The following is a 22,988-nucleotide window of genomic DNA, read 5'->3' as shown; positions in this document are numbered from 1 at the left end:
AGCTTACGCCTCGCTTCATAACAGGCTCAATGTCTCGCTTCGCCTCATCACATTTAACAACCTTGGTTGACACCCCTATAGGCCACAAAGTGAGGAAATTACCCAAGAATTCATGATAAAAAGGTTAAGTTAAAGATGACAATCTGACCAACCCAGATCCGAACCAGACCCGTGTTATTTTATTTTAGAAAAAAAATCGTATACGGGCCCACCTTTTACCTCTAATTCCAAATATGGTCAAATGTTTCTGAAGTTTCAAATATAAGGTCAATTTTTTCTTGAAAACTGTCAAAGAGGGGACTGCATTTGTTATTGCTTTTTCAACTTAGGTTAAATCATAAGTTAAATTACAACAGTGATCTTCATCACTATTTATTTATTTATTTATTTATTATAAAAATATACAAGAAACCAAAAGGATCCGTGTTTTCCAATATGATGGGTGTTGACCTCAGGCCTCTCTTTGACAGTATGATATTTAGAATTTCAAAAACCTAAATAGAATTTTCCCTTTATTTTAAAACATAAATTTGGAATTAGGGGCTGAACCGTAAATAGAATTTTCCCTTTACTTTAAGCCTTCACAATGCGTGCGGCGGGGCCCACTCAACATCTTCGAAGTGTAAAGCACAAAAGGCATTTCTGAAAAAGATTACGGGCATTCAGTAAATAACCAGGTATATAAAACCCCGGGCAGTTTTTTTGACCCTCCTTTTTCGCGCGGTCGGATTTTTCTGAATCAAAATCTGACGACGAAGAGAGAGAGAGAGGGGTGATGGATAGGGTCTACTCCGTGGAGGACATCGACGAGTCGTTATGGTCCTCCCCTTCTTCCCGCGGCGAAAACCCTGACAGGCTGAACCGGAACCCTTCGGAGTGGGCGCTCCAGAGGTTCATCCAGGAGGCCTCCCCCTCGGCCTCTTCCTCCTCCCCGCAGAACAACAACGCCGTCGGCGGCGGAGGAGCCAGGGCCCGGGACGACGTTTTCGAGCGCGAGCCAGCGGTGCCCCCGATGGACACGCCGGAATACCAGGCCATTCTGAAGCAGCGCCTCGATCTTGCCTGCGCAGCGGTCGCTCTGACCCGAGTATGGTTCCTTTTCTTCTTTTTTTGCTTCTTTGCTTGTTTTTTTGGACGTGGTTTTTTGGTTTGTAAGTGGATCGAGTTTTTAGGGTTCTGATTTTGTGTGGTTTTGATGAATTCTGTGTTGTCTTGGTGTTTCGTGGTGTTAGGGGCGGTTTGCATGTGAAATTTTGTGGTTGTGGTTCTGTGATGGATTTCGCTTATTTTTGGGGGTTTTAAGTTTCTTGATGGGTCTTGCTTATTTGTTGAGTTTTACATGGAATTGTTTACTTCCTTTTATTGTTGAACTGAAAGAATTGTTTCGAGGAGTAGGTAACGGACTTCTGATTGTTCTTAGATTATAATACCGGAAGAAATTCAGAATGATAAAATGATTTTATGTCCGATAAGTCATTCCCATTGTATCCTAAGCTGTTCAAGGAATTTATTTCAATACCAGTTTAGGTGTTTCATGCCATCATAATCAACGGTTGAACAGACGGATATCTAACTGTAAATATCATTTCAGCCGAATGAATCATTCTTTAATTGTCAGAACCACTAAACATGGGTCAGTCTCTATTGGTTAGTAAAAGCGTATGTTTTGCATGTTTCAAACGGTCGTATTTTGGATCTTCTGATTCTCTTTTCTCTTTTTTTGTTGAAATGGGAAAATATATTAGTTAAAAGAGGTCGGGGTAGGCCTAGGAAGACTTGGATGGAGATGATAGGAAAGGATATGAATGCTTTGAACCTCACCGAGGACATGGCGTTGGATAGAAATGATTGGAGGAAAAGGATTCATGTGGAAGACCCAAAGTGAATTTCTTTTTTGGTTCATATTGCTGACCCCAATTGTTTTGGGATGAAGGCGTAGTTGTTGTTTGTTTGTTTGTTGTTGTTGTTTTATGGTAAGTAGGTTCCCTTCTTTCAAAAATAAGATATTGTATCTGGGTTCCCCTTTTCTGTCCTGTTGTCTTATCCTTCATCTTTGTTTTTCAACTATTGTTCAGTGTGAATCTTTTCATGGAAGTGGATGTGCCAATTATATGGAGTTGTGGTGTTGATAAGCAATGGATGGACCTTGTAGATGACACAGAAATGGTATGTCATGGTTGATGCATGGTAGCTTCAGATCACCTATGTTCTTCCCGTTTCTGCAGGATGTTAGTTCTGTTAAGAATTCATGAACACAGAGTCAAATCAAATAGGGTGAGTTGGTATAGGCATCATAGAATAACCATTCATTTGCTTCTTTCAAAGGGACAAACATGTGAACAGTAGTTGTCACTCTTTCTCTATAACAAATCCCTTCTTTTCTCCTGCTTGCTTAAGGATTTGTTGTGCATTATTTATCCTGTCTTGGCAAAAAAAATGGAAAAGAAGTGGAGGAGGAGAAGGAAAAAGAAGAATCGTCAGAGGAAGAGGAAGGTGCAGATATTTTAGAATTCAACCCATGTTAAACCTAGTCAACTACTCGGTGAGTGTTCTCCTAGTCATCAACTAGGTCGAGTTATTGGACTAGTTGGTCGACCACTGTTAGATCGCCTTCGAGTAGAGTACAACTAGCCACAGACCAGTGACTAGGTTGACTAGAGGACTAATCGACTGAGTAGTCACAATTTTAACTAGTAAGGTTTGGCCTGTGACTTCTCTAGTCAAGAATGTAGAAATAATGCTTGGGATGTCATTTTTTATGGAGCTGAGATGGGATTGCCCTTGTTTGAATAACAAAACTTTTCAAGAGTCAACCCATGAAAACCATGTCTACTGTTTATTTAATTTTAACTGAAAGCATAAAAATCTAAGGGAGTGCCTGCAGTTTACTGTTATTATGAAACAACCCTAATTTGAACTACTACCACTAACTGCACTAACTGAGGAACTATAAAATTACCCCTTTAAATACCATAGTGTTCTCTCTGTTCAAAAGATCCTAGTTTTCAGGACCTTCATCCCATGAATGGAGGCACAGAATGTTCCACAACATCTTTGTCTTTTAATGGGACCTTTTCATTTATCTGTGTCTTGAAATTTATTAAGATAGTTAAGCAATCCTTTTATTGATGTATGGTGTTGCCATTCAGCATCTTGGATTTGATCAATCCTTCTATAGAAGCATGATTTGAAATTATTAGTCCATTTTTATTTGAATAAGGAATTATAGGAATTCCATCGATTATTTCCAAGTGTATTTTCATAAATTTATGGTATTTTAACCCACAATAGTACATGAATGACATTTTTGTGTGCTTTGCAATGTTCAGTTATTGGAAACTATGTGCATGTTTGAAACGCTTCTGCTGCTTTATGCAAGATGCCCCCAGACATTCACCTACAGTAGATGAATGTGAAGAATTAACATCTTCACCAGTTTCGTTTTGGTTAGATACAAATCCAATGATCGGTTCTGCTTCTTCATTTATAAAACCCCTGGTTTAAGATACAAATGTAATATGAGAAAAAGAAATGGTGAAATATTGATTAAATGACTTCTTTCATTGGGGATTACATTTTTTTTTACTTGTTCTTTTTCCACCTTTTCTTTTTTGTAACGATACATGCACTGTAGAAGTGATTAGGAAACCATACAGAGAAATATAGAAATTCCTGAAATAATATGATGGAAAGGTAAAGTTCTTTGTTTTCTAGATAAAGATTAGGGAGTAGCTGGTGAATAAACTGTTAAGTGTTAACCAAGTCATGGTGAGATTTTGGAAGACTGGAAACCTACAAGATTCTGCCTGAAATTTTTCTTTTTCGCATTAAATTTTTTAATTGAATAGCCATTTCAGGTGAAAATTGAATACCTGTTCATTGAAAGGACTTACCATTTATTTAGTTAATGTTTTTTTTTACTTGTTATTTTCTCTTTTAGGAATAGATGAGCCTTGGGGGATCCTTGGCGAATTACAGCATCATTACAGTAATTTGTGAATTGGTCTTTTTTATTTTAATGTTTTTCTTTTTGATGCATAAATATTCCACATTTTTTTTAGTTCTTGACAACGTAAAATTCATGATGGAACACAAACTCAACCACTAAATTGACATTACTGGGACTTTTTCATTTATCCAGAAGGACATCAAGTACATCCAGTCAATAGTTCACACTTAATAGAGATGCCAATTTTGACGTTGTGTCCAGTCATTCCTTGTGCATCACACACACATCGAATGAGACATTTCTAGAAATGATAAGTGATCGATGTCTTGTGGATAATTAGATTCCATGGGCATGGGATTCTTCCCCCAATGGTTTCCTATGGCAGTTTGTAGTTTGGATTGAAAGCTTGTCCCCAACTACCGCTTCCCATTTTTATGTTTTGTCTTAATCTTGTTATTAATTCAGTATAAAAGCAAAATGACCATTGTTTGTCTCATAGTCATCGTCAACATTTTTTGCAAGTGATTTTTTTGTGCCTACTTGATAGTCATTTATGCCATGGGGAACATGGTATGTTAAAGCCTTTTGACATGTTGACAGGCATCTGGTATAAAATCACATGACGCTACTCTGGCTGATAGTGGGCATCAGGGTTCAGAAAGGTCTGAATTGTGTTCTCAATCATCAACCAAAGGTATAATCTTTGTATTGTGACTGGTTAGCCATGTCTGGGGAGAAGTGCTGCTTTTTATCATTTTAGATCTAAAGGTGTATTACAAGATGTGCACTATTGAAGGTTGATGTGGATTTGGTCTCTATTCCAACAAAATGATGCTGAAAGAAGAGTTGATAGCAACGTGGTAACCTATGTGCCTGTAAGATTTCTGCTCAATTTGCCCCTAGGGTGTTAAATATGTTTAGTGAGGAAGTGCTTTCCATGATATCATCAGGTGCTGGTTGGCAAATGGTAACGGGATGGCTTAATGATGATGAATAGGTGTCAGGGACAAACCAAGAACTAAAGTTTTTTATCGACACATTTGGAAATCCAGAACTCTTATTGTTATTGATTCTTGGATTGACACTGTAAAGAAACGGCTTTGAATATATTAGGTTCAATAATGAACCAATACATATGCACATGAAGTGCGGATATACCCACTAAAGGGGAAAAACACAAGCACATAATGTGCTAACACATAAACCCACAAAAGGGGCAAAATGCCTATAAGGCATAAGTTAATATTATTGAAGAGAAGAAAGGTGTAACACCCATTACAATGGAGCAAAAGCTTCTCCAGGGAATAACAAATACATGGGGGAAAGCCCCTATTTATAAGTCTTTGAGGAGCCACATTGGGGGCTCCCAAAGGAGTCGTTGGGAGCCCCCAACGGTCACATTTGTGATCGTTGGGGGCTCCCCAACGACTCTTTGGGGAGCCCTCCAATGTGGCGCAAACCACAAAAAATAAATAAAATGAAAAATAAAAGAGAAAATACAATCATATTCTAAAATGGACTATGCGTAAAATGACTAAACTATCCCTACGGCTAATGTAGGAAAATATATATTTTATATATATAAATAGGAAGATACATATACATATATACCATATATGTATATGTATCATCTTTTATATATATATATATATAATATATCTAATTACAATAATTGATGAGTACATTTTAACACCCCCCCTCAAACTTTGCGTGGAAAAACGAAAAGATTGAAAAAATTCGCAAGACTCCAAGAAGCTTCGGTGATGATGCCATTGAAATTTGCAAATGCCTTCCTCCAATTGTCTTCTAATGGTGAACACATTTCTCGATCTATCCAGGGTGCTTCTTTTTATCCCATCTTCAAGATCCTGTGGAATAACAACAAAAAAACAAGTAAAAAATATTTTTGCACTTTACTCAAATGGAGCATTCTTAACAAGATGAATTAATCAAAACCATATCGGATGACTCACCCACAAAACAATGGTGCAAAAATATAACTTATGCATAGTAATTTGAAGCACATGATAGGATAATTACTTAAGCATGAAAAGAAATTTAGAAAACCAATATTTCAAAAACATATATCATGTTAAAGAGAGAGAGTAAACGAATTACAAGAATGCATAATGCTTTCACAAGCTCTAAAAATGGTCAAAACACAACCCCACAATGGGGAATAAAATAATGGTCCGCCATAGGACCCCATAAGAATCTCATAATGAAGTGCCAAACAAGAGAGACGAAATCTCCAAGAGTAAGCACGAAAGCACTCACATATACAAGAGGCCACTAATGGGCAAAATCGACCACAAAAGTGGTCAAACACACAAGAGAGGTGGAAAAATATATTTTGCTCATAAAAGGCTTCATAAGAAGCTTATAAAGAGGTATGAATTAATTCAATCATTTTGAGGGAACCATATGCATTTTGCAATGCATAATCTACACATTTCTCTATTTTAGTAGGGAACCTTACACATTTAGGAACATCTCACTCAAATGATTGCAATTATAAAAATTTATTTTGCATATTAAATACAAAGATGGCCAAACCCATAAGCACTTAATATGTAGATTAAATGCCAAAATATTAAATTGGTTTCCAAATATGCATATCAATGATATGATTCACTAGAATATCTTAAAGCACAAGTTATGAATGAAATTTTGCAAATTTCAACAATAGTTCATTCACTACAAGTAACTACCTCATTAGTCCTCCAAAACCCATAAATCAAGTGTATAAGCTACTAGATCAAGAACATAAATATAATGCCTTTAAAGGTCAAAGACACATGATATTATGAAAAAGCCTCATATAGGACATTTTAGAGGGTAAACACATACCTTTAATATGAAATAATTATGATGAGAGTACGTGAGCAATGCTACATATCTCACAAACATTTTACTTCTAACATAACTTTCTTTAAAAAACTTATTTTTCAAGAAAAGACATACGAAAGAGAATAATATAAAAAGTTCAATGGAATGTTAAGAATCCAAACTCATAATGACAAGGAGAACACATATGCAAAAACATATCTAATTCTTTATAATGCACAATACTTAAAGAAATATAATGCATACCAAATAATTTTAAGAAGCAAAAGAGAGAAACGAAAACTTCATCATTCTTCTTTAAAATTTCTTGAATAGCACGCTTCTCAATGCAACAAAGAGCAACTCGATCCCAACCTTGCTCTGATACCATGTAAAGAAATGACTTTGAATATATTAGGTTCAATAATGAACCAATACATATGCACATGAAGTGCGGATATACCCACTAAAGGGGAAAAACACAAACACATAATGTGCTAACACATAAACCCACAAAATGGGCAAAAATGCCTATAAGGCATAAGTTAATATTATTGAAGAGAAGAAGGGTGTAACACCCATTACAATGGAGCAAAAGCTCCTCCAGGGAATAACAAATACATGGGGGAAAGCCCCTATTTATAAGCCTTTGAGGAGCCACATTGGGGGCACCCAAAGGAGTCGTTGGGAGCCCCCAACGGTCACATTTGTGACCGTTGGGGGCTCCCCAACGACTCTTTGGGGAGCCCTCTAATGTGGCGCAAACCACAAAAAATAAATAAAATGAAAAATAAAAATAAAAGAGAAAATACAATCATATTTCAAAATGGAATATACGTAAAATGACTAAACTACCCCTACGGCTAATATAGGAAAATATATATATAAATAGGAAGATACATATACATATATACCATATATGTATATGTATCATCTTTTATATATATAAAATATATCTAATTACAGTAATTGATGAGTACATTTTAACAGACACACCTTCCTGATCCTTGCTTATGATCCATTGTGTGGAGTGATGATTGTAATCTTTATGACATCATTATCATCACTAATATTACTATTATTACTGTAATTACTATTATTCTAATGTAAGAAAGAACAATGTTGAAAGAGATACAATATCTAGTTAAATTCATGTTTCTTTGAAGGTAAAGAAAGTAGGAGAAAAGTGTAAAAGTGAACCTTCTTAGTATAATCCTTCTGGCATAGATCACGTTTTTATTACTTTTACTTTTTACATCCTCTCTCTATAAGATGTTGCTTTTACTAAAAGGTCCATGATACTCTAGTGTGCTACTTAGGATCCAGTTGGTATCAAGGGTTCTTTGCACCATGATTTGAATTTTAATAAAACAAAACATTAAGACCTATGTCACAGGGATTCGGCTAGCAGGGTGCTGCACCCGCGTCGATGCGACTCGACGTGGATGCGGATGCGGCACCGGGTGCGGTCAACTCGATCCCAGGATCATTTCGGTCCATTTTTTTTATTTATTTTTTTTAAATTTGCCCTGTAAAATGGGCTGCAGAATTTTTTTTAAAAAAAAATCTGCTGACAGTTGCTGCTCTTGTTTTATAAAGGGGCACTTTTAAAACCATCCAGATCCTTCTTTTTCGTAAAGAATTTTCTCTCTCCATAATAAATGATAATGATGGTGGTAGCCTTGCTGGCTATTAGTATTCATTGTTCTCCTGACGAGATGCAGCCTTGTGTAGAATAAAAACTATTAGTATCTCGGTGCTCCAGCTGTAGCCTTGTGTAGACCTCTCTTTTTCACATGTCAAATCCAATAAATTTCTTTTAGCTGTCATCTATGTGCAGCTGTATATAAAATGAAATTTGAAAAATCCTATGGCGTGGCAGTGGAGTCGTAGGCCTCATGAAGACTCTCTCTCCAACAAACCACATCAAACCTTGCGCTTATATTGTTTTTCGTGAAGACCAGGGAGTTTCAGACATGATCGAATCATGACAATCAGCAGAACGCAACAGGCTGGGATTGCCAATCCTTTCGTTTCATCAATTTTGTCCCGTTGCCTCAAAGTACACAAGCAGAACGTGGGTAACGAGTCTTCAAACAAACACACACACCAGCAAAAAAAATTGGACTCCCGACCCGTGCCGGGGGAACCCCCGGATCCCCTTATATATATATATTTACATTTTTGCCCCTGCAGCACCCCCGCACCCGGGTTTTTTGGAAGTGCCGAATCCCCGCACCCGCACCCATGTGACATAGATTAAGACCCTATTGCAAGCTGAAGAAAAATCTGGTTAAATAACTCCAATTTTTTAGCTGTCCAAATCCTCCATTCTGCTTGGTACTAAATTCTATCTACATAATCCCATTTGTTCCTTATCACGCTAGAGGTGGCTCATTCGTTTATTGCAACTTACAGAAGCACTTTGGATGGTATGCTGCTCTGCAAATCTCTATAGTTTTTTAGCTGTTTCAAGGATTTCTGCAGGCCTCTCTAGGACTCAGGATAAGGAAGTTGGCAGCCCGGTCGGGGTTCCAGCCTTGCCTGTCGTGCAGAAAAATCAAGGGCCTCAAATTAAAGCAACCACAAGTGGATCCTCGAGAGAACAATCAGATGATGATGAACTTGAAGGGGAAACCGATGTGACAGAGCAAATGGATCCTGCTGATGCAAAACGTATGCGAAGGTAGTCATGCTTCTGGGAAACATTTCAAAAGTAAGAAATCATGCTTAGGATAGTGTAACTGAATATGCCAGTCTGAGTGGTCCAGCATGCTTCTGGTAATATTACTTCAAAAGTTGGAGCATAGCTTTATTGGAGGGAGCAATTTACAGATTTATCACAATACTTTGCTTTGATCAATATTTGTTAATATAAAAACAGAAAACTCTTTGTTGAATGAGGCATTGAAAAAAAACCCATAAGTGTTGTCTTGATTACGTGGAAGTTAATTACTTGATCGATGTGGAGCTTAATTTGTAAGCCTAAAAGGAGGACCAGGTTATGATCATGGTTTTTAAAGGCAAAAAGAAAAAGACAACTCACATACACAGTTGCTTCCTGTTATCATATTTTTAGATCATATTGCTGAAGTGCTAATTTTGGGCAAGTTATCAGCTATGTCTAGATGTGAGATCAGATATTATTATTATTATTTTTTTGAATGGTTGCTTATTGTTCCAAACCTATGTGACACAGACTCTTCCAACAGGGCACCGCACCCGTGTCACACCTGCACCCAGGCGGGTGCGACACTTGGACACAACTTCCTTTGTGTTAGGTGAAGTCAACCACACTGAGGTCCATTTCTATCCAAAAGTATATTCAGTTAACCCTAATCAAGTCCATTTTTATCTATATTATATATATATATATATATATATATATAAATGCACACAAATACACATATTGTTAACTTAAAACTGTTAAAAATTTTATATATATATATATATATATATATATATATATATATATCCTCCCCGCACCCGAGTTTTTTTCCGCATCAGCATCCGCACCCATGTGACATAGTTCCAAACAGTTTTAAATGAAATTTTATTACGTCACTGTTGCAATTGGACTTTTCTTATCTTGCTCTTGAATTGCACCATTTGTGTTTATGTTTTCTTATATATATATGTTTGTTTGTTTATATTTTATTTATTATAGTTTTGTCTGGTTATCTCATGGCCATTCCTTTTGCTTTTTCTTTCCATTTTCCAAAAATTATCTATGCCACCTGCTTTTGTAGCATGTGCTTGTGCAATTTTAATATTTCTTTTTCCTGTAAATATTAGGACTTATTTCATGTTTTATATAATGCAAGATCCACTAATCCCACTAATTTGGTTCAGGATGCTCTCAAATAGAGAGTCTGCAAGACGTTCACGAAGAAGAAAACAAGCACATCTGAGTGAGCTTGAAACACAGGTTCGCCCTTTGCGTCTTGCCTCTATTTGTTTTCAAGAATTCCCTTGTGATAGTAATGTCTTTGCTTGTTCCGTTTTGCATAATTAATAGGTGTCACAGTTGAGAGTTGAGAACTCGTCATTAATGAAGCGCCTCACTGATATCAGCCAAAAGTATAACGAAGCTGCTGTGGACAATAGAATCTTAAAAGCAGATGTTGAAACATTGAGAGCAAAGGTAGGTTGTGAGTTTGGTTGCTACCTTTCGGTGGTCCACAATATTGCTTCTTGTTGAATGACTTATTTTTTGTTGGTTATAGGCAGACTCTGCAACCACAAAATTCTGTTATTGTAGTTACCAATATTTGATGAAAAATCATTTTTTGTGAAAAAATCACATTTCTTCTCCTTCACCATCTTCCTTCTTGTTGGTTATGTCAGACTTTGCAATCACAAAGTTATTGTTGGGTCTTAGTTGTTCATGAACGATTGAATATTGTGAAAATATCACATTTCTTTTTCTTCCCTTTGTTGTTGTCGACCTCACAATGGGTGTGTATTTTTAGGTAAAGATGGCTGAAGAAACTGTGAAGCGGGTGACTGGTGCAGGGCCATTCTTTCAGACAATGTCAGATTTGTCATCAGTGAACATGCAATTCTCTGGCAGTCCATCAGATATCACAGCAGACTATGTTGTTCCAGTGCAAGATGAGTCGAAGCACTTTGTCCAACCTGTTCATGTGCAAGGATTGAACAATGGTATCTCAGACGTGAATCATGGGTGTGAAAAAGTTCATGGTTCCATAGGCAAGACCGGGCGCACCCCCTCCTTGCAGCGAGTGGCAAGCCTGGAGCATTTGCAGAAACGGATTCGTGGCGGTGTGGGTGTTGGTTCCCCTGCTCCATGGGATGCAGGCTGGGACCCAGAAAACTCTTAGTAGACACCAATGGTAAGGAGAACAAAACCTGACACAATGCGTGACATGGGGATGTTTTAATTCATTTGCAGATGCCTAATGAGAAACTGTTTCCATTCTTTATTGTTACTACACATGGTTTCTTCATCTTGTTAAGTTGAGCAGTTTTGTAAAGACATTTTCCTTGTGAAATATTCAAGTGAAGAATTCAATCAATTCCCCATATGTGTGTCCTCGTGTGTCTGTATATCATGTTTTCGTGTATACCTGTTTCAACAACTGAACTGATGCATGCTCATGGATGGTACTCTGTTGGGCGGCTGCTGGTTGATGGTGGATGTTTATTTGTGAAACTGGTGTCTGCAAGTGTCGCAAGGATTAGTTGCTTATCGCCTTTACTAAGATGTGCACGTTCATAAGTAGGAATGTGCAGTCATGAGCATTGCCCAGAAAGGTACGGCACGGTCAGCACCATTATTGTGGCCCATCTTGGCTGTGGAGTAATAAAGTCCACCAAGTTCAAGATGACCGACTTTGTGCAGGGGTCGAGTCATGATGCTTGGTCTTGTTCAACTTATCCAGGCACAGTGTGCATTTGGGGAATTTGGAACTGTGTTGCCAAAGTTGACAGCTATTTCTTCAGCTCAGCTGCTGGTGTTGCAAAGGTAACTCTTCTTGATGCTTATACGGTCAAGGGAGTTTTTTAAGTTTACATATCACCTAGTTCTGAATCAGTAATCATACTTAAGAAAGGTACTCTTGGTATTCTTCACAGGACCATTAGCGTTGTTTCCTGCTTCAGCCACTCACAAAGGAGATCGTATTCCCATTTCCCTCCCTGGATGCTCTACACATTCAGGCTTATTCTTTTCCTATACTTACAAAATTGAAGCAATCTGCCCTACTCTGTGCGGATGATTGTAAATGGTCTCTTACTCCCTCCACTGCCCATCTTCTATGGTTACTTGTAGACCTTGATCATGGGGTCGTCTATGGGTGTGAAGCGAGATTCTGTTGCAGTTGTCGCGATTCGATATGGGTTCAAAGTTTGCTTATGGAGAAGGAATTGGATTTGATTAAATTGACTAATCAAGTGGCTTTGGCCATAGTTGGGAATCTTGAGATGCATTCAAAGTGTGGAGAGGATTGGTTTGTTTTACCTATCTTCATATGAAGGGGTCCACATTCATACAAAAGAGGGCTTCCTTCCTAGGGAAGGTGAAACAGGATTCCTACGGTGGGCCTTGTGGTTTTCATAAGAAACTCACGGTCGCATATGAAGACTGCTCTCACGTGGAGTTTTTTTTTATATTTACACAATGAACCCGCCCCCATGATCAGAGACCTAGCGGCACTGGCTCTGCCTACCATACTTATGCTCGCTGCCCTAGCAGCACAAAACTTTGTGGGCTTACCCCTTGCCCCCCAGGGAGTTGTTATGCTTTAGCTTGCGCAAGGGGTGACACTCATGTGATTTGAACTTAGACTGCCTGCCTAGCAGCTTAGGCCCCATCCCACTATGCCAAACCCCTTTGGGGCCTTTCACTTTCACTTGGTTGGATGTACGTTAGAACTCTAAACCATTTGCATTCTTTGATGGTGAAACAAAAATCATAGTTGCCCACAAGGGCGACTTGTGAATGTCATCAAGTTGACAGGACATCACACGTTCAAAACCCACTGATGGCATCCCTTGCCGCAAGGTCAAAGCTGGGTTAACCACTGTTTCGGATCCACAATTGCATTCTTTTGCAAATTTTCAACCAGTCTGTGGAACCCCCAAAGTAAAAAGTCTCAACCAACGTTATGTTCATATGCAACAAACCTCGTCTTCACCTTGATGTTTACCCATTTGAATGTAAATCCATTAAAATGTCGATACTGATCCAAAATTTGAATCAAATCATATAAGTCCACACACATTAGGTATGAAAAATAATGTATGATACAGATCAGAGGTCTGATCCATAGTTACCGGAAGTGCCTCCCTCATTCTTTTCATTTTCTACTCACTTCTCCTTTGTTTCTCCTTGGCTTCTCTTTTTTCATTTGTTATGTTATTATTTATTTTTTTGCTTCGTCCCTGCTTCCCTTTTGTTTCCTCGCTTTTTTCACATTTCTTATTTCACTTCTCACATGCTTCCACAAACACTTCCAAAATGAATCAATTTCACACTTCATACTATTTTTTACACTCGCTTCTCCACTTTCACTTCATGCATCGCTTCCCGTATCCATTTCGCTTCTTGATAAATATGGTCTGACCGGTTTGGAACCAATTCGAATTTTCCATATGACAATACTGGATTAATTAAAAAAAATGAAAGAAAAACTGAGAACATGTATTTTGCATAGGGGTTAGTATTTGGTGTCATTAAAGCCCTATCAACTCAATCCTACCACATAGTTGTGTTCAACATGATTTGTTTGCTATGGATCAAATTTGGATCATGTTATTTCAATTTAAAACTATGATTTTAAGTAGTCAAATTTTAATTAGTGCATTGTGGATCATTGATTTTTTAAGGCCTTAAAAGCATACGTACTTGTCATAGAATCACATGATTCAAAACTTATATTTTACTAAAACCTTACAGATCACATCAATAAGGCCCAATTCATTAAAAAAGAAAAACTAATACTAAGAAAAGAATGTGATTTATATTCGGTAAGTTTTGTGCCTTCAACAGCACCACACCAGATTTTAACCCTTTATATGGTAAATTATTAACAAGTACAAACAGATTGGAATTAACCCAAAATCGAATCTCGATCCATCGAAATGTGAATCCAAATCCTAAAATTCAACCCCAATAAGACTCCATCATACAAGTCCTCTTGTCAGCCGAAAACACATTTTGAGTTCTATTTCAGATCCATATCCGGAAAAACAATGTCTCAAAGTTGGATCTAACGTCCGAATCAGATCCGATTCATTTCCGCCCCTCGTCCAGAATCCACTTCCTTTTCCCCTCTCTCTCTCCTCGGTCATTTACCAAATTACTCACGAGCAATTTCGTAAATTCGTTCGAACCCGCAACAACATAAATCCAGAAACCCTAACCCCTCATTTCTTCTCTTTCCAAATCCTAGAGCGAGCGAGAGAGAGAGAGAGTGAGTGGGAAGATGGTGAAGTTTCTGAAGCAGAACAAGGCGGTGATCGTCCTCCAGGGGCGGTTCGCCGGTCGGAAGGCGGTGATCGTCCGGCCGTTCGACGACGGGACGCGCGACCGCCCCTACGGCCACTGCCTCGTCGCCGGCCTGATCAAGTATCCGAAGAAGGTCATCCGAAAGGACTCCGCCAAGAAGACGGCCAAGAAGTCCCGCGTCAAGGTCTTCATCAAGCTCGTGAACTACAACCACATCATGCCCACCCGATACACCCTCGACGTCGACCTCAAGGACGTCATCACCCTCGACGCCCTCCAATCCCGCGACAAGAAGGTCGCCGCCGCGAAGGAGGCGAAGGCGCGGTTCGAGGAGCGGTTCAAGTCCGGCAAGAATCGGTGGTTCTTCACCAAGCTCCGTTTCTGAATGGGGAGGGTGGAAGACGGAAAGTCTCTCCTCGTCCCGCTCTTTTGCGCTTTCATTCTCTTCATGTGTTTTCTGTTTTGGGATTTTTGATCGATTATGAGCTGCGATGAACGTTTTTTGATCTTTTGATTGTTCGTAATTAAGGTTTGAAGATTCTTATTTGGGTTTTTTATAGTATTCTTATCGTATATCATGGTATCTAGACAGTTTTAGTATGTTTACTTCGTTAATTGTTCAATCATACCCCAGATTTTTAGGCATATTTGCTGCTTTCTTATAGGGTTTTGGATTTTTTGCTATTTTGATTGGTTATGGATCGGTGAATTGTTACGATGAGCATTTGAATCTTCTAATTATTCGCGATTAGGGTTTGGTGCTTACTTTTCCATTTTGATAGCGTTCTTATGGAATGTCACGAGATCTAGGTGTTTCTCGTGGTTGTATTGCGTTACTTGTTCAATTGCAACTTAGATTTTAGTTGGCTTTTTTATTTATGGTTTTTACTATTAATACGAGAATCAGGGCAATTGAGGATGATTTGTGGGGAAAGAAGTGGTTTGAACGTTTGATACTCTTGATGCTGGGGTTATCCAAGGGCCGAGTTTAGGCTGGTGAGTCTGATGCGATTCTGATGATTCGGTGGTCATTCAGAGTTCAATATTGTGTAGGTGAACCCGGTGTGGAATTAAACTGAGTGGCCTCCTGAGATCTGACCTCTACATTTCGTTTTTTGTTCATCAAAGAAAATTAAATCTAGAAGATTGTGGTTTTCTTGGCTAGCTAATTGCATGCAATTTTCATATGCTGCATTATTTTGTTTTCCATCTCTGCTAGTGCTTTCTATCTCTTGAAAGTCTATTGTCCATAAATCATGATTCTGAATAAAAAATGCAATATGTGTAGTTAGCATGTTATTCTAAGTTATTGTGGATTATTTGTAATTTTGGTGGTGCTTCTTTGTAGTTAGGAACTAGGTAGGGTCCCTTTACCTTTCTGCGCTAAAGGTTTGGCACTTGTGGTCTCTGATTTCCTCTTCTTCCTCTTCATTCTGTACTGAATACAATACCTAGAATTGTGGCATCGTGATGGAAAATGGTTTGATAGGGGGGTGTTTCTATTGAAAGAGGAGAATAAAAGATTGAAAGTTTGAAAACTATGAACGGATGTTGAATATTTTGCAAATGGGCTTGTCTGTAAGTGTCCCTTTGTGGTGTATCAATTGTAGAATTGTTGGCCATCCTCAGAAAATTTGTTGATTTTTATGGAAAATGGCAGGTGTAGCAATTGTATAATGGTAGGCCATTCTCTCAAATGCATTGTTGAAGTGATGGAGAATGGTTTAATGGGAAAGAGGGAACTGCTTCTCGTGTTGATGAGTGTATCTCCAAATTACAACAAATGGACTTGGACCTCCAACAGAAAAAAGATTATTCAAGGCTTAAGATACAAGTGGAGAGGAATGTTGAGATACAGTGACAATAAAAAAGGCTCCTTTAGTGAGAAATACGACTGATGAAGAAGCATATTAAATGTTTGGTGGATATGTTATTGTGCTTTGCCCATTCTCCTGTTAGATGCAGGCTCCATAGATCTTACAATGAACATGTTAATGCAGGAGAGCTGCCTTGTAGCTAAAACCTTTGTTCTGGTAACTTCTTGAGGAACCTTGCTTTCATCTTGTCCGTCCATCCCTGATTCATGTGGACTAGCTAGTTCAATTCTAATAATGTGTTTGCACTAAATTGAGGCCGAAAATGTGGTCTGTTACCACGGACACCTCTACAATCTGCAGTTATATAAATAAAATAATGATTACTGTTAGGGATGCCCACAAGCCGGGTTTGAGCTGATCTTGGGCTTGTTCGGCTCGAGCTGAAACACTCATTTTAAAAAGGTTTTAAAAGTTTTGGAAACTTGTGTCAAAAGCTTTTTGAAAGGGTGGAAGATGGGATTTGAACCCAGGCCACTGATTTGAACCCAGACCACTTCCAAAGACGGCCAATGACTTGCCCATTAAGGTAAGACCTCTCTATGAGACCATTTTATGAACAAAATAGGGCTTACCGAGCTTATCCGAGCTGAATTGCTTGTTCAAGCTTTAGCTCCTTGGCTCATTTACATTTTTGAATGAGTTCGAACCAATCTTAAACTGTTCGAGCCTGAGTTAACTCTGCTCGTATCCCTAATTACTGTCTTGAGGCTTGCATGCTGGTTCCGACTGGTTGGACTTCATGTGCTAGGGTTTCTTTGTCTAAAGGGAAATCATTGTGTTCTTCTGATGCAGTATGTTTTTTTCTTGATGTGCGTGGTCACCTATAACTATAATCCAAGCCCAAGAAAGAATGGTTACATCGCCGAAAAGAATCCAGTTTCTACTAGGTGTATATTGAGTAGGCTAGATTTTGCTAATTATCTACTACAGAAAGATGGACATGAAATTTTGAGTTGTGTTTTTTTTTTTCCTTGTCATCTTGTTTGGCTTGGGGTTAAATTGTTTTAGAGATAATTTTGTTAATTTTGCTGACTTTGTGGTCTTTGGGTTGGAAAACCTTGCATTCACACGCATCTTAGCAAATGCGGGGAGAAGGAAATACAACAAACAACAACAACAACAACTACGCCTTCATCCCAAAACAATTGGGGTCAGCGATATGAACCAAAAAAGAAATTCATTAGCCTTGGGCAGAATGAAAGAGCACGAGTAAATATTATAACTAATAAAGGTGGGAGAGATTCGAGAAAGGGTTTTATGTTAGGGTTATATATATATGATTTTATAATATGTATAAGAGTATAATAGTAATTTCATTAACGGGGATGGGGCGGGACGAGGCAAGGCGTGGGCAAGAGTAAATCCATCATCGCTTCCTTTCTCACACGGGTTTTAATTTTAACCTCCATCCCCGGTCCATTTCCTGTTTCATGTCTTCCATCTCCTGTCCAAATGAGGGCGAGGCGGGGCAGGACCCCGTTTTCCTCTAGTCCACTGCCATCCCTACACAGACTTTAAAGCTGAAAAATCTGTTCCAACTCTCCATGTTTTCCTGAATGTGCTATTTGAGCATCATCTAAATGCTCCAAACAGCTTTCTTCTCCATTGTTGGAGTTATTTAAAAACTGATGCGAAACAAAAGCTTGTGCATGTGGAGCCTCTGCTTAGCTCTCGTTTCTTTGAAGATACCTCAGATGACAATGGAATCGTCTCTGACTTCCAGAGTGCTGTCTATGATAGGGTCTGACCACATCAATTTACTGTTTTTTCGGGTGTGATGACGAGTACTTATGGCCCCTTCATGGTCACCCAGGTGGTTAGGGTGAGAGTCTGGATCTCCGGAAGCCATGGATGTCACGAGTTCGATTCTTCCTGGGATGAAACTTGCAAGAAGTATGTGACAGCATTGAGGGGCTCGTCCAGTCACTACTAATGAAGGTTTGATCCTGGCGAGTTCAGCCTTTGAATTCCTGAATCAATTTGGTCTCTGTGTGCCAATTAAGTGGTAGTTGGTGTAGGTTTGTAGCTCTTAAAATGCAACAAAATGGGGCCGCTTGATTGTTTTGCGAGTCCGTAGCCCTAGAAGATTCATGTGGCTTTGGGTGAAATGTAAAGAGGCTTTTCAGTGTTAAAACTAACTTTGATTGTTTGCTCACTCAATTGGTTCAACTGCGATCACTGGAATATTAATTATCAGGTATCACAATTAATTCATTGGGTTTGCGGCCTATGCTGTCCACCAGTTTTTTTTTTTTTTGGATCTAAAGTTTCAAGACGCTTTGGATCTTGTGGAACTGACCTGCATGTTCTATGAGAGAGAGAGAAAGAGAGTTATCCTTGTTGCCATTTACCCCCACCAACTCTGTGTTTGGGGGGTTGTTGTCTGAGGAAACATGAGGGCATCGGAGGAGATTGTTTGGGAGGAAGGAGGTCTGGGAATTGTAAATGTGGAGGCTCCAAATCCCTGTTTTTCCCTCTTTCAACTACTTCACAATTGAGGTATTTGCAACTCCTCATTATAAAAGGATTCTAGTGCCATTCCGGTGGATACTCTCTCTCTCTCTCTCTCTCTCTCTCTCTCTCTCTCTCTCTCTCTCTCTCTATATATATATATATATATATATATATATATATATATATATATATATATATAATGTTTGAAACTAGGCAAACCAATTTGACATAAGTTGGTCATGGGCACTCCAAAACCAAATCCAAGAGTTAATATTTGGTCTAGATCTAGGTAAACCAAATCCAACATAATAATAGTCACCATATTTGACAGTTTATATTTTGTTTGGATTTAGTTAAACCAATTGCAACATAATATTCAGACATGGGACTCATATCGGAACCACAACAAACAACAAACAACAACAACAACTACGCCTTCATCCCAAAACAATTGGGGTCAGCGATATGAACCAAAAAAGAAATTCATTTTGGGTCTTCCACATGAATCCTTTTCCTCCAATCATTTCTATCCAACGCCATGTCCTCGGTGAGGTTCAAAGCATTCATATCATTTCCTATCATCTCCATCCAAGTCTTCCTAGGCCTACCCCGACCTCTTTTAACTAATATATTTTCCCATTTCTCCAACCTTCTAACTGGAGCATCATTAGGCCTTCGCCGAATATGTCCAAACCACCGTAAACGATTCTCTCGCATCTTATTTTCAATGGGTGCAACACCTACCTTCTTACGTATCTCTTCGTTCCGAATCTTATCTTTTATTGTATTTCCACACATCCATCTAAGCATCCGCATCTCAGCTACACTCATTTTTTGAATATGATGTCTCTTGGCAGCCCAACATTCCGTACCATAAAGTAAAGCGGGTCTAATAGTCGTCCTATAAAACTTTCCCTTCAACCGCAATGGCATTCTACGATCGCACAGCACTCCAGTAGCACTTTTCCATTTCATCCACCCAACCTTTATCCTATGATTTACATCTCCATCAATTTCTCCATACTTTTGAATGATGGATCCCAAATATTTGAAATAATCATTCACCGGTATATCTTGCTCACCAAGCTTCACTACACTCCCATCACTACTTCGTTGCTTACTAAACCGACATTCCATATATTCAGTCTTACTCTTACTCAACTTAAAACCTCTAGCTTCCAATGTCTGTCTCCATAATTCTAACTTAGCATTAACCCCAGCTCTAGACTCATCAATCAAAACAATATCATCAGCAAACAACATACACCACGGTACATTTTCTTGAATTGATCTCGTAAGCTCATCCATCACTATCGCAAATAGGAAAGGGCTTAAAGCAGATCCTTGATGTAACCCAACCGTTATCGGAAAATTGGTTGTCACCCCTCCACAAGTGCGGACATTGGTTACTACTCCTTCATACATATCTTTAATTATACTAATGTACTTGAGAGAAACACCTTTCTTCATCATTGTCCACCAGAGAACGTCCCTAGGTATTCTATCGTATGCCTTTTCTAAATCAATAAAAACCATATGCAAATCTTTGTTCCTCTCTCTATATCTTTCAATAAGTTGTCTAAGAAGATGTATAGCTTCCATAGTTGATCTTCCAGGCATAAAACCAAATTGATTCTCCGATATCATGACAACCTTCCTCAACCTAGACTCAATCACCCTCTCCCAAAGTTTCATAGTATGACTCATGAGTTTTATACCACGATAGTTTGTGCAATCTTGTATATCACCCTTATTCTTATATAAAGGCACCAAAGTACTCTTCCTCCACTCATTAGGCATCTTATTTGTTCGCCAAATCAAGTTAAAAAGATTTGTCAACCATTCTAAACCTTTCTCTCCCAAGCATTTCCAAGCCTCGATAGGTATACCATCTGGGCCAACTGCCCTTCTTGATTTCATTTTCTTCAAAGCCTCTGCAATTTCTTTCTTTTGAATCTTGCGCATGAAGTCACGATTTATCTCATGAAAAGGAATGGAGAAGTCTCCAAGATCTTGAGCATGACTATCATTAAATAGCTTATCAAAATAATCTTTCCATCTCTCCTTAATCTCCTCATCTTTGACTAAAACCCTTTGCGTTTCATCTTTGATACATCTAACCATACCCAAATCCTTCGATTTCATATCTCTCATCTTTGCAAGCCTATAAATATCCTTCTCGCCTTCTTTGGTATCCAACTTGTCATAAACCTCCTTATATACCTTAGCCCTCGCGTTTCGAACAACTTTTTTAGCTTCCTTCTTTGATATCATATACTTCTCCAAATTCTCATTATCACGACTCTTACTTAGATTTCTATAACACTCTCTTTTAACCTTAATAGCTAATTTGACATCCTCGTTTCACCATGATGTATCCTTACCTAGTGGTGCACCGCCTTTAGACTCACCCAATACCTCCTTAGCTACTTTTCTCATACCACCCGCTATCTTATTCCACATTGATTCTGAATCCTCCTCGAGACACCAATCAACTTCCTTAACTACCTGCTCTACAAACATTCCTTGTTTAGCTCCTTTTGGTGCCCACCACTTAATTATAGGATCTATCCTATGTCTATCCCTTTTGCGGCATTGTCTAATTCTAAGATCTAAAATTAAGACTCTATGTTGTGTAGCTACACTTTCTCCTGGTATAACCTTACAATCGATGCAACAACCCCTATCTCTCTTTCTAAGTAGGAAAAAATCTATCTGACTCGTATTAACCCCACTTTTAAATGTTACTAGGTGAGACTCCCTCTTCCTAAACCAAGTGTTTGCTAAGATCATATCATAAGACAAACAAAAATCTAAAATCATTTCTCCACTTTCATTTCTTTCTCCTATACCATAGCCTCCATGGATATTCTCAAATCCATCCCTACTAATGCCTACATGTCCATTAAGGTCACCGCCGATGAAAAGCTTTTCTCCATAAGATGTCTCTTGTACTACTCCATCTAAATCTTCCCAAAATTGATGCTTAATGGAATCATCTAAACCTACTTGAGGTGCATAAACACTAATAATATTAATAATATCCGTACCTAATACTAATTTAATAAGTAAAATTCTATCACCCTTCCTACGGACCTCAACTACATTATCTATAAACTGACGACTCATAACAATCCCTACTCCATTCCTATTCCTATTTATTCCTGTATACCAAATCTTATATCCCCAAGGTTCTATCACTTTAGCTTTCTCACCTACCCATTTGGTCTCTTGAAGACATAAAATATCAATCTTTCTCCTACACATAACATCTACTAACTCTACCAACTTACCAGTTAAAGACCCTATGTTCCAAGTGGCTAACCTAATTTTATGGTCTTGGACTAACTTCTTTACCCCCACCCGTCCAACAAAGCGAGGGAACCCTTGCCTATTTGACACCACACCCGGGCGCCGGTGTGACGCGTCGCTTCTGGGCGACGACCTAGCAACCCTTGCACATTTATCACTGCCTCCGAGCCTAGAGAGTACAGCGCGTCGCTCAGTAGGGAACACCCCAACGAAATTATGCTGGCTGTCACAGGCCTACCGCAACCCTCCTCCTTTATCCGGGCTTGGGACTCATATCGGAACCAAATCCAACAAAATAGTCAAACATGGGGCTCAGGTCAGAATGGAATTGGATTCAGATCCGAACTCAATCATAAGACCTATACCCCCATCCATTTCTAAATTGAGCAATGTGAGATGTACATTTGTATATGATTTGGTTAGGTCCTGTTGAACTCTAAGCCCGACTTAGATTTAGATGTAAGAATGCGGGAACTAAGCCTAGACCATTTACATCCTTATTTGTACGTGTGCAAATGGAATTGTTTGGTCAATGCCATATGATTGATGTTAACAGATTGGTCATGTTTCTCTTATATATATTGGTCTACTTAAATCA

At 38.6% G+C, this 22,988-nt stretch overlaps 1 protein-coding gene and 1 pseudogene across 2 annotated transcripts; both read left to right on the top strand.

Annotated features, from left to right (window-relative positions):
• The first annotated feature begins 754 nt into the window (after positions 1 to 754).
• Positions 755 to 11,814, top strand: LOC149830582 (light-inducible protein CPRF2-like). Its single transcript, XM_090015862.1, has 6 exons — positions 755 to 1,087; positions 4,550 to 4,643; positions 9,263 to 9,461; positions 10,628 to 10,703; positions 10,794 to 10,919; positions 11,248 to 11,814. Exons 1-6 carry the CDS (start codon positions 776 to 778, stop codon positions 11,617 to 11,619), a joined length of 1,179 nt encoding a protein of 392 aa, XP_089871988.1. The 5' UTR covers positions 755 to 775; the 3' UTR covers positions 11,620 to 11,814.
• Positions 11,815 to 14,682: 2,868 nt separating this feature from the next.
• On the top strand, positions 14,683 to 15,291 carry LOC149830581 (large ribosomal subunit protein eL27x pseudogene; annotated as a pseudogene). Its single transcript, XR_016433895.1, has one exon. The product of XR_016433895.1 is annotated as a large ribosomal subunit protein eL27x pseudogene (transcript).
• The last annotated feature ends 7,697 nt before the right edge of the window (positions 15,292 to 22,988 follow it).

This window comes from Nuphar pumila, chromosome 8, assembly GCF_984573655.1.
Source record: "Nuphar pumila chromosome 8, dmNupPumi1.hap1.1, whole genome shotgun sequence".
Classification (NCBI taxonomy): Eukaryota; Viridiplantae; Streptophyta; class Magnoliopsida; order Nymphaeales; family Nymphaeaceae; genus Nuphar; species Nuphar pumila.
Note: the sequence above shows the minus strand (reverse complement) of the source record. Positions and strands in the feature narration are given on the sequence as shown.